At 39.7% G+C, this 14765-nt stretch overlaps 1 protein-coding gene across 2 annotated transcripts in view; it reads left to right on the forward strand.

Annotated features, from left to right (window-relative positions):
• Window positions 1-473: 473 nt before the first annotated feature.
• The window catches only part of Polr1C (RNA polymerase I and III subunit C), a 255785-nt gene continuing 241493 nt past the window's right edge, over window positions 474-14765 (forward strand). For both annotated transcript variants that reach the window (XM_090369465.1, XM_090369466.1), the window contains exon 1: window positions 474-926. In XM_090369465.1, the coding sequence (XP_090225591.1) occupies window positions 864-926 (63 nt within the window). In that variant the 5' untranslated portion in view covers window positions 474-863. The remainder of the gene's footprint in view (window positions 927-14765) is intronic.

The raw sequence follows: 14765 nt of genomic DNA on the forward strand, positions 1-14765 counted from the left end.
CAAGTGATGGAAGTCGGTTCCACCAACCAACCACCCGCTAACATTTGATGTTAATATTTATAAAAAGTTTCTTTTAGTGTTTATAACTTTTGCAATAAAATTTTCCGAATTAAACGAATTAAAGCACGGGCTATAATTCGGTTAGTTTTATTTAAATTTGACTAATTTTGCATTCCACGAACTTGTAAAAATCAACAAAATATAGAAATAAAATGGTTGTTATTAAAATTGTTCGGTTTTCGGATATAATGAGAGTACCCTAAAGCGAGGAATGAATACCCCAAACATAAGCATTTGATGGGATCAAATTTTTAATCTGGCCAACCTTCGTTATAATTTCTTCTCCGACCGACTTCGCAGTTTACACTAAGCAGGGATCACACTTTTATGACGAGATTCACGTGACGTGATAATAGTTTGTTCCTGCCCTAAAGTGCAGGATTACCAAATGACATTTATCGGTTTTACGCAGAATCAATCTGTTTCTGAATTTATTGAACCGTTCTTAGAACTGTTACTTATCTCTAACAGTCTACTGGGTAGTTTGTTTGTGTCACAGAGAAATAGTTACTCTGTGGTTTGTGAGAAGCACAGAGTAATAACATTCTGTTATCTGTTGAACTGAAGTATCACAGCACTGATCTGTGGTACTATGATGTACAGAGAAGTAAGATACGTTACTACTCTGTAATGTGATGAGTTATTTATTTCGATATTGTCTCTGCAGATTTAAATCAGTGAGCATAAAAATAGCGATATTTCCTATCCTGTAGTGATTCTCTAAATAAGAAAAAACATAAAAAAAACCCAAAAAACTTGTATTCGTTGGTTCTGTTGAATTGAAGTATTACATCTTTCAGAAAATGGATGCAAGCATGGAAGAAATGAGAACACGTGTACAGTTGAGGGAACATGATGTTCTTAATGTAAGTGTGCCCTTTGTCCAAATTTAAGATTATGTTATCCAAAATATTTAATTATCATGTTTTATTCTCTTTGTGAATTCCTTGACCAATAATAATTTTGCAGCGAACCAATTGAGTAATAAGTTTTTGTAGTGAACCTTAATTTTAGTAGTTAATTTACATGTAATTTAAATGAAAGCTTAATGACTGATTAACTTGTCAACCTATGTCAATAGAAATTTAAACCTTAATAGTTTAGAAACTATTTATTTTTTGATTTGTGCTTATATTATATGAACTTGTAATCTTTTAGTGCTTACTTTTGTGCTTATATTATATGATCTTTGAGCAGTAATTAATTTTTCTTAGCATGGTCTGTGATTGGAGAGACCGTTTCTACAGGGATGGGATACATTTAAAAAAAGAAAGAGTTCAAGAATATTTTCTGATGCTATCTAGGCAGTGTTATGTCGGAAAACTGCCACCTTGGGGGGAATACACAGACTAATAAATTAACAATAGCCAAAGGCAGAGGTGAAAGTGATTCTTACACTGCTTCTATTGTAATGGCTATCAGCCTAGAAAGCAAGGTGCTGGGGATTTCTAGAACTGCTAGGAGTCATTATGTAGGGCCGTGCAAAGCTTCTTGAGGGCTGGATGCAAAAGGGCCTAGTTTATGTTGATTCTTTGATGGCTCCCTTGAGATGGGACCCCCTGTATTGGAGGCCCTTGTGTGGTGCATCCATTGCATCCCCCATTTACACACAGCCCTGTCATTAAGGAACAAGTAAATACATGGGCTGTGTTTGGGTAACTAAGAGTAAGAAGTGCACATATACTTGCATATACACCAATGCTAAGCATATAGTAAATAAATTCTTTGAAAGGCTGGTTGAGATATCAGAGATGTGTCACACAGATATAAGGAATGCAAATTTCAATTTTGGGAGTACAATGTGTACAGACAGGATAGGAAGGGAGGAGGGGTTATGCTGTTAGTTAGGAAACAAAAGCTAAGGCAGTGCACCCAATTGACATTAGTGGCCAGTGAAATGTTGAGTCAGTTTGGTATGATATAAGCACTGGGAAAGCAAAAATGAGAGTAGGAGTGTGTTATAGGCCTGACTGATGAGTACAAAAACAACTGTACAGAGAAATAGTGGGCCAGTAAATCAGAATGTCTTATAAAGGTGGATTTTAACTTCTTAGATACTGACTGAAACGTGAGTTGGTCACTCACACACTAGCAAGACTTTTATGGATTTATTGGATGACTCTTTTCTACAGCAGCATGGTTGAGAGGCAACTAGAGGGAGTAATACTGTTGATCTGATTATCAGCAGTAATTATTCATGCATTAAGAATCTGCAGATAAAAGAACCACAAGGTGGCAGTGATCACAGTGTACTGATGTGGAATTTATTTGAAGATGCAACTACCATCAGGGGCCAAGGGAAGGATTTTTTCTTTTGTAAAGGTTACTACAGTGAGATTTTTTAAATTCTATACAGTGGAACTAACTGATGATGTTATCAACAGCAAATTCTAAATTGCAAGCATTCAAAGAATTACTCTTTGAATACTAGGCCTTTCATACCAACTAAGAAATACCTTTCAAGGTTTAGGCCTAAATGAATGTCAGATGAACTAATGAGACTCATTGCAGAGAAGAAAAATGCATGGGATGCATATCACAAAGGAGCATCCCATGTGATATGCATGGGATGCATATCATGTTGTTGATATGATGATGATGATATATATGCATCCCATGCATATCATGTTGTTGATATGATGATGATATATATATGCATCCCATGCATATCATCAAGTCACAAAGGAGGTTCTCTTAACTCAATTAGAGCAATGCAGAATCCCTCTCTAAAAAATCACTATATTTTAATTAAAATCAGGAGTTTGCTATTGCAAATTGAACTTCGTCAACAACTAGTGAAGTTTTGCTGGATTCTAGCACATTCAGGCATAAAAGGAAATGAACTGGCTGATATATCTGCAAAAAATCCATCAACTTTAGCCCTAACCTCTCTCCCTATTCTAGTGCCTGATTATAATATCTTAAAGCAAGCAGCATGCCATCACAGTGGACAGAGCTGTGGCATAACCAAACGAATAACAAACTTTTCCAGTTGAAAAAAAGATCCAAAGTTCTGGCACTCGAGCAATCAGACAGTGCATCGGGAAGGTGTGGTACTCACAAGGATGAGAATGGTACATACCCATCTGACTCACCTCCATCTACCCATGGCAGTGATCCTCCTCAGGGTCCACACTGCTCAGAACATCTAACAGTTAAACATATTTTGATTGACTGTCCACACTATCAACAATGTCGTACTTCAATACTTCAAAATCTGGCAAATTTTCAAGAACTGTTGACATTACATCATATCATTGGGAAGCAAATATTAATGACCTGTTCTGCTTTTTGAAACAAATTGGAGTGTATAATCTTTTATGAATAGGTTTCTGAACTGAAATGAAATTGAACTGGCTTCATTCTTAATTATTTTCTGAATAATTTCTTAATTATTTCTGATATTCGGATATTCTGACAAGTAAGAATATCCGAAAACAAATAACAAGGATGTTGCTCCTATGCCTATTCCAACGCACCCTCCATTTCGACCAGCTACTCGGCATACTCACCGCAAATGTCCAATCACAGGGACGCTCAAAAATGGCCAAAGGAGGAAAATAGACCAACAGAATTACAAATTGAGAGGACAAACAAGTTGATCATTTCAATTTGACAACTCATAAAAATTTCTTACAAGTTCAATTTTTATGGTTGAGGAATAGTTTTTTGTTGTTATTAAATTTCATTCAAAATTTTGTTTTGTATTTTGACTGAATAAGTCCTTATTCAAAATTAAACTTTCCTTTAACATATAACTAATTTTTCTTTAGCACGGATTGAATTTCGAAATTTCGTATTTTGCCCTCGGATGTCATCCTTAATTAGAATATGCAGTATAAAAAATTAAATTCTTCTTTATTCATCCGTAAACCTCAGGGGCTCGCATCTGGTGAGTATGGGCTTGGCACACCCAGGGTCCTGAGCTGGTTATCATCATTCTTCTCTTTCTTGGTGATTCCTTTTTGCTTCTCTCTCTCTCTCTCTCACAGGGTAGGTAATTCGGGAATTTTTTTTATTTTGTCTAGTGCAGCATAAGCCTCAGGCTTCCTTGCACCATATGGCTAATAATAATAATAAAGTAAGTACATAGGATGCAAAGAAAAACAGCAAATGCTTCTTTACTTATGTAAACTTTAGAAGGAAGGGGATGAATCAGATTGGTCCACGTGATATCGATGGTTAGACTGTTGATGATTCTGCTCGTATAGCTGACAAACTGAATGAGTATTTTGCATCTACATTCACACATGAGGAATTAGTTACGAAGTGGAGGACACAAGCATGGTATTACACTCTAACACAGAGGTTACCAAAGTTTATCGGTTCATGGCGCTCTTATTGTCCCAATAATTTTTTCACGGCATCCTAGGCCAAAAGAGATATATAACACAGTGGTTTTCGATATTTTAATTATCTGATTCTGTCCGTGTATATACACTGTCCTACCATTAATATCTGGATACTGGAGGCCAAAAGAGATATATAACACAGTGGTTTTCGATATTTTAATTATCTGATTCTGTCCGTGTATATACACTGCCCTACCATTAATATCTGGATACCCCTCCATGGATTGGGAAACAGGTCCTATGCACACATCATGTCACAAAACCTGCTATAAATATGTACACTGGGCTTTGAACAGACAATTGCAAAAGTGGACATGCAAGATGACACATTAGCATTAGCAGAGGCATTTGATGCAAGAAAGCAAGCTTATGCAGCATCAGCCAAAAAAAAAAAAAAAAAAATAAAAATAACCACTTCCACTTCACCCCTCTGTTCGTTCGAAATACCTGTCCAGCTGAGCCTTAAACTTATTTAGGCTATCAACTTCCACGACAAGGGATGGAAGTCTATTCCACCAACCAACCACCCGCTGGCTAAAGGCAAATTTCCTCACGTCTATCCTACATCTGTCTTTTCTCAATTTGAATTTATGCCCTCTCAGGTGATTATTCTGAGCAAGAGGAAGAATCCCATCAGCATTGAGCATGCTCAAACCATTCAAGGCTTTATACACCTCTATCAGATCACCTCGCTGGGGCCTAGTCACCAGACACTGTAATTTGCAAAACTTAAGCCTTTCTTCGTAAGAGCACCCCTTTGTTCCATTCACTAATCTTGTTGCCCTCCTCTGTACTCGTTCCAGCATCTCTACATCCTTCTTGAAATGAGGCCTCCAGACCTGTATACAGTACCCCAGGTGTGGCCTGACCATTACCTTATACAAGGGAATAATCACCTCCTTATCCCTGCTAGAAAAATTCCTATATATCATCGACAATACACCGTGAGCTACTCTTGCAGCCCATCTGCACTGCTCAGAGAACTTCATATCTGCCTGCACAAGCACCCCCAGGTCCCTTTCATTCTCTACCACTGTCAGTGTAGTACCACAGAGTTGATACGTTGCTCTGGGGTTGCTGTTTCCCATATGTAGTACTTTACATTTGTCAATGTTAAACTTCATTTACCACCTCTCAGCCCATCTGCTCAACCTTTCCAGATCCTGTTGCAGTAGCATAGTGTCAGTAGTGTCCTTGACAACCCTGCCAACCTTCATATTGTCTGCAAACTTGGACATTAAGCTTGATATTAGCATTAGCATTAGTAGAGGCATATGATGCAAGAAAGCAAGCTTATTCGGCATCAGCCAAAAAAAAAACACCACTCCCATTTCACCCCTCCGTTCGTTCGAAATACCTGTCCAGTTGAGCCTTAAATTTGTTTAGGCTATCAACTTCAACAACAAGTGATGGAAGTCGGTTCCACCAACCAACCACCCGCTGGCCAAAGGCAAATTTCCGCACATCTATCCGACATCCGGCCTTCCTCAATTTGAATTTATGCCCTCTGAGGTGATTATTCTGAGCAAGATGAAGAATCCCATTGGCATTGAGCATGCTCAAACCATTCAAAACCTTGTACACCTCTATCAGATCACTTCGCCGGTGCCTAGTCTCCAGACTCTGTAATTTGCAAAACTTAAGCCTTTCTTCGAAAGAGCAACCCTTTGTTCCATTCACTAATCTTGTTGCCCTTCTCTGTACCCGTTCCAGCAGCTCTACATCCTTCTTGAAATGAGGCCTCCAGACCTGTATACAATACTCAAGATGTGGCCTAACCATTGCCTTATACAACGGAATAATCACCTCCTTATCCCTGCTAGAAAAATTCCTGTATATCATTGACAAGACACCATGAGCTACTCTTGCAGCTCGGCTGCACTGCTCAGAGAACTTCATATCTGGCTGCACAATTACCCCCAGGTCCTTTTCATTCTCCACCACTGTCAGTGTAGTAACCCAGAGTTGATACTTTGCTCTGTGGTTACTGTTTCCCATATGTAGTACTTTACATTTGTCAATGTTAAACTTCATTTGCCACCTCTCAGCCCATCTGTTCAACCTTTCCAGATCCAGTTGCAGTAGCATAGCATCATTAGTGTCCTTAACAACCCTGCCAACCTTTGTATCATCTGCAAACTTGGACATTAAACTTGATATACCATCATCAGTATCATTCATAAACACCGAAAACAACAACGGACCCAACACTGAACCCTGAGGAACTCCACTAATAACATTAGTCCACGTTGAGCAGTGTCCATTGATTACCACTCTGTCTTCTGCCACTCAACCAAACCTTTATCCATAGCAGCAATTTGCCTCCAATGCCACACTGCTCCAATTTGTGCAGCAGTCTTCCATGTGCAACAGTATCAAAAGCTTTCTAAGATCCAAATATATAATATCAAAGTTATTCCCTGCATCCAGTTCTTTTGTGACTACATCATAGTATCCAATCAAATTGGTCAAGCAAGACCTGCCCATAACAAAACCATGCTGCGTCTGAGCTATAACTGAATTCTTGTCTAGATGATCCTGCAGTGCTTCTTTAACCAGTGCCTCCATTAATTTACCTGGAACAGAAGTTAAACTAACAGGTCTATTGTTACTTGTGTCAGCCTTTGATCCTCCTTTGTGAATTGGGGTTACATTTGCACATCTCCAGGCTAGGGGTTTGCTTACTTCCTTTGCTGCCTCCTTTAATATAACTGGATAGATCCCATCCACCTCAGTTGCCTTTTTTATGTTTATCCTCAACAATCTCTCCTCCACTTTCCTCTCAGTTATTACAAAATCATCCAGCTCACTGCCGATGTTTACTTTACCTATGTTATTCTCCTTCCTGAATAACTCCTCATGCGTGAATGTAGATGCAAAATACTCGTTTAGATTGTCAGCCACCTGAGCAGGATCCTGAACTGTTGAACCATCAATATCCAGTGGACCAATCTGATTCATCACTTTCCTTCTTGAGTTTAAATAGGTAAAGAACTCTTTTCTGTTTTTCTTTGTATCCTTTGCCAAAGATTTTTCGTAGTCTGCCTTTGCCTGCCTAATCTCCTTTGTGACTTGGTTGCAGACCAACTTATATCTATCATAGGCTTCCATGTCACCCATTAATTTGTATGTATTCCATGCATTTTTCTTCTCTGCCACATGTCTCATTAGTTCATCTAACAACCATTTAGGCCTAAACCTTGAACAATATTTCTTAGTTGGTGTAAAGCCTGGTAGCTTCCAAGATTAGTTCCTTGAATGCTTCCCATTTTGAGTTTGCTGTTGGTAACATCATCAGTTGGTCCCACTGTATAGAATTTAAATACTGTGTCAGACCATCATAGTCGCCTTTACGAAAACAAAAACCCTTCCCTTTACCTCTGATGGTAGTTACCTCCTTGAGTAAATCCCACTTCAACACACTGTGATCACTGCCACCTAGTGGTTCATTTATCTGCAGATTCTTAATGCATGAAGAATCACTACTGATAATCAGATCAAGAGTATTGCTTCCTCTTGTTGCCGCACTAACATGCTGATGTGGAAAACAATCATCCAATAAATCCACAAAAGCCTTGCTAGTGTGTGAGTGACCAGCCCACAAATTCCAGTCAATATCTGGGAAATTAAAATCCCCCATTATAAGACTCTCTGATTTACTGGCCCACTGTATTTCCCTGTACAATATCTTATTATACTCATCAGAGTCATTAGGCCTATAGCACACTCCTACTCCCAATTTTGATTTCCCTATGCTTATGTCACACCAAACTGACTTGACACTGCCCTGTCCATCAATGTCGACTGGCTTCACTTCCTTGGATTTTATGTGTTTCTTAACTAATAGCATAACCCCTCCTCCCCTCCTGTCCTGTCTATCCTTTCTATACACATTGTATTCCCCAAATTCCAGTTCCGCATTCCTTATATCTGTAGGACACCACGTCTCTGATATCCCAACAATATCTGCCTTTGATGTTTTGAGCAATACCTCAAATTCATCAAATTTATTTACCAAACTCCTAGCATTGGTGTACACGCAGGTATACATGCACCTGTTTCTATTCCTAGCTACCCTAACACAACCCATGTGTTTACTTGTACCGCAATGACCCCCAGCAGTCTCTGAAATATCCTGCATCTTGTTTTTCAGGCTTCTGCTCATTTCAATAGAAGCAGTGCAAGAATCACTTCCACCTCTGCCAGTGGCTACTGTTAATTTATTAGTCCTTGTATCCCCCCCAACTAGCAGTTTTCCAACCCTCCTAACTTTGCCTCGAAAGCATCAGCAAAAATTCCTGCACCCTTTCTATTTAAGTGTATCCCATCCCTGTAGAAGCAATCTCCCCTGTTAACAAGTACAGTCCAGGCTGAAAAAAATTCTACCCCTTGAGACTTGCACAATCTTTCCAGGGCCGAATTGATCGACAAGGCTCTCATCATATACTCCCTCCTATCGTGTCTGGGCAGAATTGCAGACACTTTCAAATTCAACCCTAATTCTCGGCTTTTGTTCCACAGTGACCTGTACTTGTTAAGTAATTCTGCTGGTCTCCTACTCTTAATATCATTAGTGCCAACGTGTACAACTATATCACCTTTTGTGCCCTTAAAAGATGATATTCGCTCTACAACGTCATCAACCTTTGCCCCTGGCAGACATACCCTGGTCCTGTTCCACCTATCCTTTTTACAAAGCATGTTCCCCGTTTCCCTGACAATAGAGTCATCAACAACTACTAGTTCCTTCTGGACCAGCGCATTCTGCCTTGGGGGTTGCCTCTGTGTCACGTGATGCCCAAGTGCAAGCTCTGGCTTTGATGTGGGCCCCTCAATTTAGTTTCTTCGAGGGCATCCACCCTGTCCTTCAAGCTCTCATATAGGCCCACAAGAACCCCGAGTTGTTGCCTGATATCGATACACTCCTTGCATCGCGCGCACACACACAAAGACATCTCCCATGGCAGTATCATGTCCCGTACCCGATTGCTCTGCAAACATCAAGCAAACAGTGCATTTTATAAGGCTGTGAGTCAGAGGACAACTGCCCCCCTGAGTTCTGCTCTGAGCCACAGCACTTCCATTAGCTTGAGCCTTTTGCTTTGCTGCCCTGGTCTGAGTCACGATTCTATTAATTAATTATAATTTTCAACTAACGCTATCTAGTACGGTATATAATTATCGTATCACAAAGGTGGGAACTTACGAACTTTATATCTACGGACACTTAAGTATTAATTAACTTTCAAATCTCGCTGTCTCAATTCAGAATAAACTAACGATCCTTACTAGGTCTATAAGCTACATACAGAAATAATTCGATATAAAAAATATTCAATCAAGCGGCTAAATATGGCTAAAGAACTTCTCGTTCAGCGGAGTTGCAAACACGTGGATACCCTTACCGATACTTTTATGCAATTACAAGGCCGAATAAAGAATAAATACACCAAATTAATCAGAAAATCACAAAATAATGTTATACTACTAAATTTAAATCAAAAGTTTTAGAAAAACAATAATTTCAAATCAATAAATAAGAAAAATCCACTTAGCGGCTTTGAACACGACCGTCTCCTAGTAGCCTCGTCCTAGTGTCAGGCAAGACTTCCCCTTAACAAAACCATGCTGTGTCTGAGCTGTAACTGAAGTCTTGTCTAGATGATCCTGCAGTGCTTCTTTAACCAGTGCCTCCATTAATTTTCCAAGAACAGAAGTTAAACTAACAGGTCTATAATTACTTGTGTCGCCCTTTGATCCTCCTTTGTGAATTGGGGTCACATTTGCACATCTCCAGTCCATGGGTACTTCCCCTGAGTCCAAGGAAGCTTTCATAATTATGGCTAAGGGTTTGCTTACTTCCTTTGCTGCCTCCTTTAATATAACTGAATAGATCCCATCCACCCCAGGTGCCTTTCTTGTATTTATCTTCAGCAATTTCTCCTCCACTTTACTCTCAGTTATTACAAGATTCTCTAGCTTACTGCCAGAGTTGAATACACCTCTGGCATTCCCCTCGCTGAATAACTCCTCATGTGTGAATGTCGATGCAAAATATTCATTGTTTGTTAGCTACCTGAGCAGGATCATCAACAGTTGACCCATCGATATCAAGTGGACCAATCTGATTCATCCCCTTCCTTCTCGAGTTTACATAAGTAAAGAACTCTTTGTTGTTTTTCTTTGCATCCCTTGCCAAGGATTTCTCGTAATCTGCCTTCGCCTGCCTGACCTCCTTTGTAACTTGGTTACAGATTAACTTGTATCTATCATAGGCTTCTGTGTCACGTGTTAATTTGTATGTATCCCATGCATTTTTGTTCTCTGCCATTTAACCCAAGCACGGTACTAAGTACTATAGGTTCTAATACCTCTCGTGTTTGGGGTTCTCATAAAAAAAAAAAAAAAAAAAAAAATGTCTCATTAGTCCATCTGACATCCACTTAGGCCTAAACCTTGAACAATATTTCTTAGTTGGTATGTAAAGCCTAGTAGCTTCCAAGATAAGTTCTTTGAATGCTTCCCATTTTGAATTTGCTGTTGGTAACATCATCAGTTGGTCCCACTGTATAGAATTTAAATACTGTCTCAGTCCATCGTAGTTACCTTTGTGAAAGCAATAACCCTTCCCTTTACCCCTAATGGTATTTACCTCTTTGAGTAAATCCCACTTCAGCACACTGTGATCACTGCCACCTAGTGGTTCATTTACCTGCAGATTCTTAATGCATGAAGAATCACTACTGATAATCAAATCAAGAGTATTACTCCCTCTAGTTGCCTCCTGAACATGCTGATGTAGAAAACAATCATCCAATAAATCCACAAAAGTCTTGATAGTGTGTGCGGACCAGCCCCGAAATTGCAGTCAATATCTGGGAAATTAAAATCCCCCATTATAAGACTCTCTGATTTACTGGCCCACTCTATTTCCCTCTACGGTTCCTTATTATACTCATCAGAGTCATGAGGCCTATAGCACACTTCTACTCTCAATTTTGATCTCCCAATGCTTAGGTCACACCAAACTGACTTGACACTGCACTGTCCAGCAATGTCGACTGGCTTCACTTCCTTGGATTTTATGTATTTCTTAACTAATAGCATAACCTCTCCTCCCTTCCTCTCCTGTCTATCCTTTCTGCAGATGTTGTACTCCCCAAATTCCAGTTCTGCATTCCTTATATCTGTGTGACACCACGTCTCTGAAATCCCCACAATATCTGCCTTTGATGTTTTGAGCAATACCTCAAATTCATCAAATTTATTTACTAAACTCCTAGCATTGGTGTACACGCAAGTATGCATGCACCTGTTCTTTTTCTTAGCTACCCTAACACAACCTATGTGTTAATTTTAACCCTAATGATTCCCAGCAGTCTCTGAAATATCCTGCATCTTATTTTCTAGGCTGCAGCTCATTCCAATAGAAACAGTGCAAGAATCACTTTCACCCCTGCCAGTGGCTACTGTTAATCTATTAGTCCTTGTATCCCCCCAATCTAGCAGTTTTCTGACCCACCTAACACTGCCTCGATAGCATCAGCAAATATTCTTGCACCCTTTCTATTTAAGTGTATCTCATCCCTGTAGAAGCAGTCTCTCCTCTTAACAAGTACAGACCAGGCTGAAAAAAATTCTACCCCTTGAGACTTGCACAATCTTTCCAGGGCCGAATTGATCGACAAGGCTCTCATCATATACTCCCTCCTATCGTGTCTGGGCAGAATTGCAGATACTTTCAAATTCAACCCTAATTCACGGCTTTTTTTCAACAGTGACCTGTACTTGTTAAGTAATTCCGCCGGTCTCCTACTCTTAATATCATTAGTGCCAACGTGTACAACTATATCACCTTTTGTGCCCTTAAAAGATGATATCCGCTCTACAACGTCATCAACCTTTGCCCCTGGCAGACATACCCTGGTCCTGTTCCACCTATCCTTTTTACAAACCATTTTCCCCATTTTCGTGACAATAGAGTCACCAACAACTGCTAGTTCCTGTGGGACCAGCGTATTTTGCCTTGGGGGTTGCCGCTGTGTTGCGTGATGAACAAGTGCAGCCTCTGGCGTTGATGTGGGCGGCTGCGAGCATGATGCGCCCCCCAATTTAGTTCCTTCAAGGGCATCCACCCTGTCCTTCAAGCTCTCATATAGGCCCATAACAATGCTGAGTTGTCGCCTGATTTCCTTACACTCCTTGCATCACGCACATACAAATTCATCCCCCGTGGCTGTATCATGTCCCATACCCGACTGCTCCACAAACATCGACACGTTCAACAGAACTAACAGGAAATTATAGTAGCATGCCACACACACAAGCATTCTGTACAAGACAGAATGCTTGTGTGCGTGGATCGCAGTCACTCTTGGGATCCCTAGGTCAATGGTTAGTTATGTTATATGCAAATGGAAGAGGAATGGGACTGAATCTGCCAAATAAACATCCTGATAAACCTCGAAAACTAACAGAATGGGATAAGACAATTTTGCGAAGAGCTGTGTGCGCAAATTGTAATTTGCCATTGTCTCAAGTCACAGAAACCCTCTGTGAGAGTATTGGGAATAATGTCAGTACTAGAACGTTACAATGGTCGTGTAGCTGTTCACAAGCCATTGATCACCTAAACAAATGCTAGATGCTGAGGTGTAAGGAGTGCGAATCCTGGACTGCAGAGCAGTGGAAAACAGTCCTATGGACAGATGAGTCGAGGTTCACAATCTCCCAGTCTGATGGCCGTTCCTGGGTGTGGTGAATAGCAGTGGAACAGTTCCTTCCTGATTGTATCCTCCCAACAATGAAGTTTGGCAGTGTCATGGTATGGGACTCCTTTCATGGTTTGGCTTGGTCCCATTAGTCGTTATTGACAAAACCATGAATGCTGTGCATTCTGGACAATTATGCACTTCCAACATTATGGCAATACTTCGGGGGCCTCATACCTGTATTAGCAAAACATGCCATACTGCTCGGGTTGTAACAGAGTGGTTTGAGGACATGGATTGGCCAGCCCAGAGTGCTGATCTGAACCCTATCGAGCATCTTTGGGATGTATTGGATGGTCCAAGGCAGACTGGTGGCTGCATCAAAGGGCGAGTGGAGCCCTTTGATGTCATAAAAGCCAAAGATTTCAGTGCAAAATATTAAATGTCACAATAAAATCTCTTTATGGCTGATATATCTGCAAAAAGTTGATAGCTAAAGGCAGGTGTCCAGATATTAATGGTAGGGCAGTGTGTACATATATAATATTAAAAAATATATGTTATATGATAGTTATTATTATAATATAATTATAAATAAAATTACAATTCATAATAGAAATTATATGTACTTATATAATAATTTTATTCTTTATATAGAGTTACTAAATAAAGATTAATTATAGATCATCACAAAATTAAAAAGATACAGTACAATGGATATGGAACACCTTTTTATAATGAAATAAATATATAAATTAAAAAAAAAAATTCAGTAACTTAGACTCAAATTACATGACACCCCTGGAATGTTGTTGCGGCACCCCGGTTTAAAACCACTGCTCTAACAGGTGCTTAATAATTTTTTAAAACTGAGAGCAAAGTGGAAGAGAAATTGTTGAAGTTAAACATAAGAAAGGCACCAGGGTGGATGAGACCTATCCAGTTATATTAAAGTACACGGCAAAAGAAGTAAGCAAACTCTTAGCTATAATTATGAGAGCATCCTTGGACTCTGGGGAAGTTTCCACGGGCTGGAGATATGTAAATGTGTTCCTAATTCACAGAGGGGTATCAAAGGGTGACACAGGTAATTACAGACCTGATAGGTTAACTTCTAGGGAAAATAATTGAATCACTGGTTAAAGAAGCATTACAGGATCATCTAGATAAGACTACAGTAATAATTCAGACATAGCATGGGTTCTTAACAGAAAGTCTTGTCTGAAAAATTTGGTTGGATACTATGAAGTGGTTACAGAGGAACTGGATGCAAAAATAATTTTGATATCATATACTTGGATTTCAGGAAAGCTTTTAATACTGTTGTGCATGGAAGACTGCTGTACAAATTGAAGCAGTGTGGCATTAAGGGTAAGTTACTGCAATGGATAAAGGGATGGTTGAGTGGGAGGTGGCAGAGAGTGGTAATAAATGGACACTGCTCTATGTGGACTAATGTTATTAGCAGAGTCCCCCTGGGTTTTGTGCTGGGCCCATTGTTGTTTTGTGTACTTATTGATGAAGGTATATCAGGCTTAATGTCCAAGTTTGCAAATGATACAAAAGTTGGCAGGGTTGTTAATGACAGTAACGGCAGTGTACTACTGCAACAGGATCTAGAGCAGATGGGCTGAGAAATGGC

The sequence above is a fragment of the Mastigoproctus giganteus genome, chromosome 3 (assembly GCF_048544385.1).
Source record: "Mastigoproctus giganteus isolate SK-2022 chromosome 3, ASM4854438v1, whole genome shotgun sequence".
NCBI lineage: Eukaryota > Metazoa > Arthropoda > Arachnida > Uropygi > Thelyphonidae > Mastigoproctus > Mastigoproctus giganteus.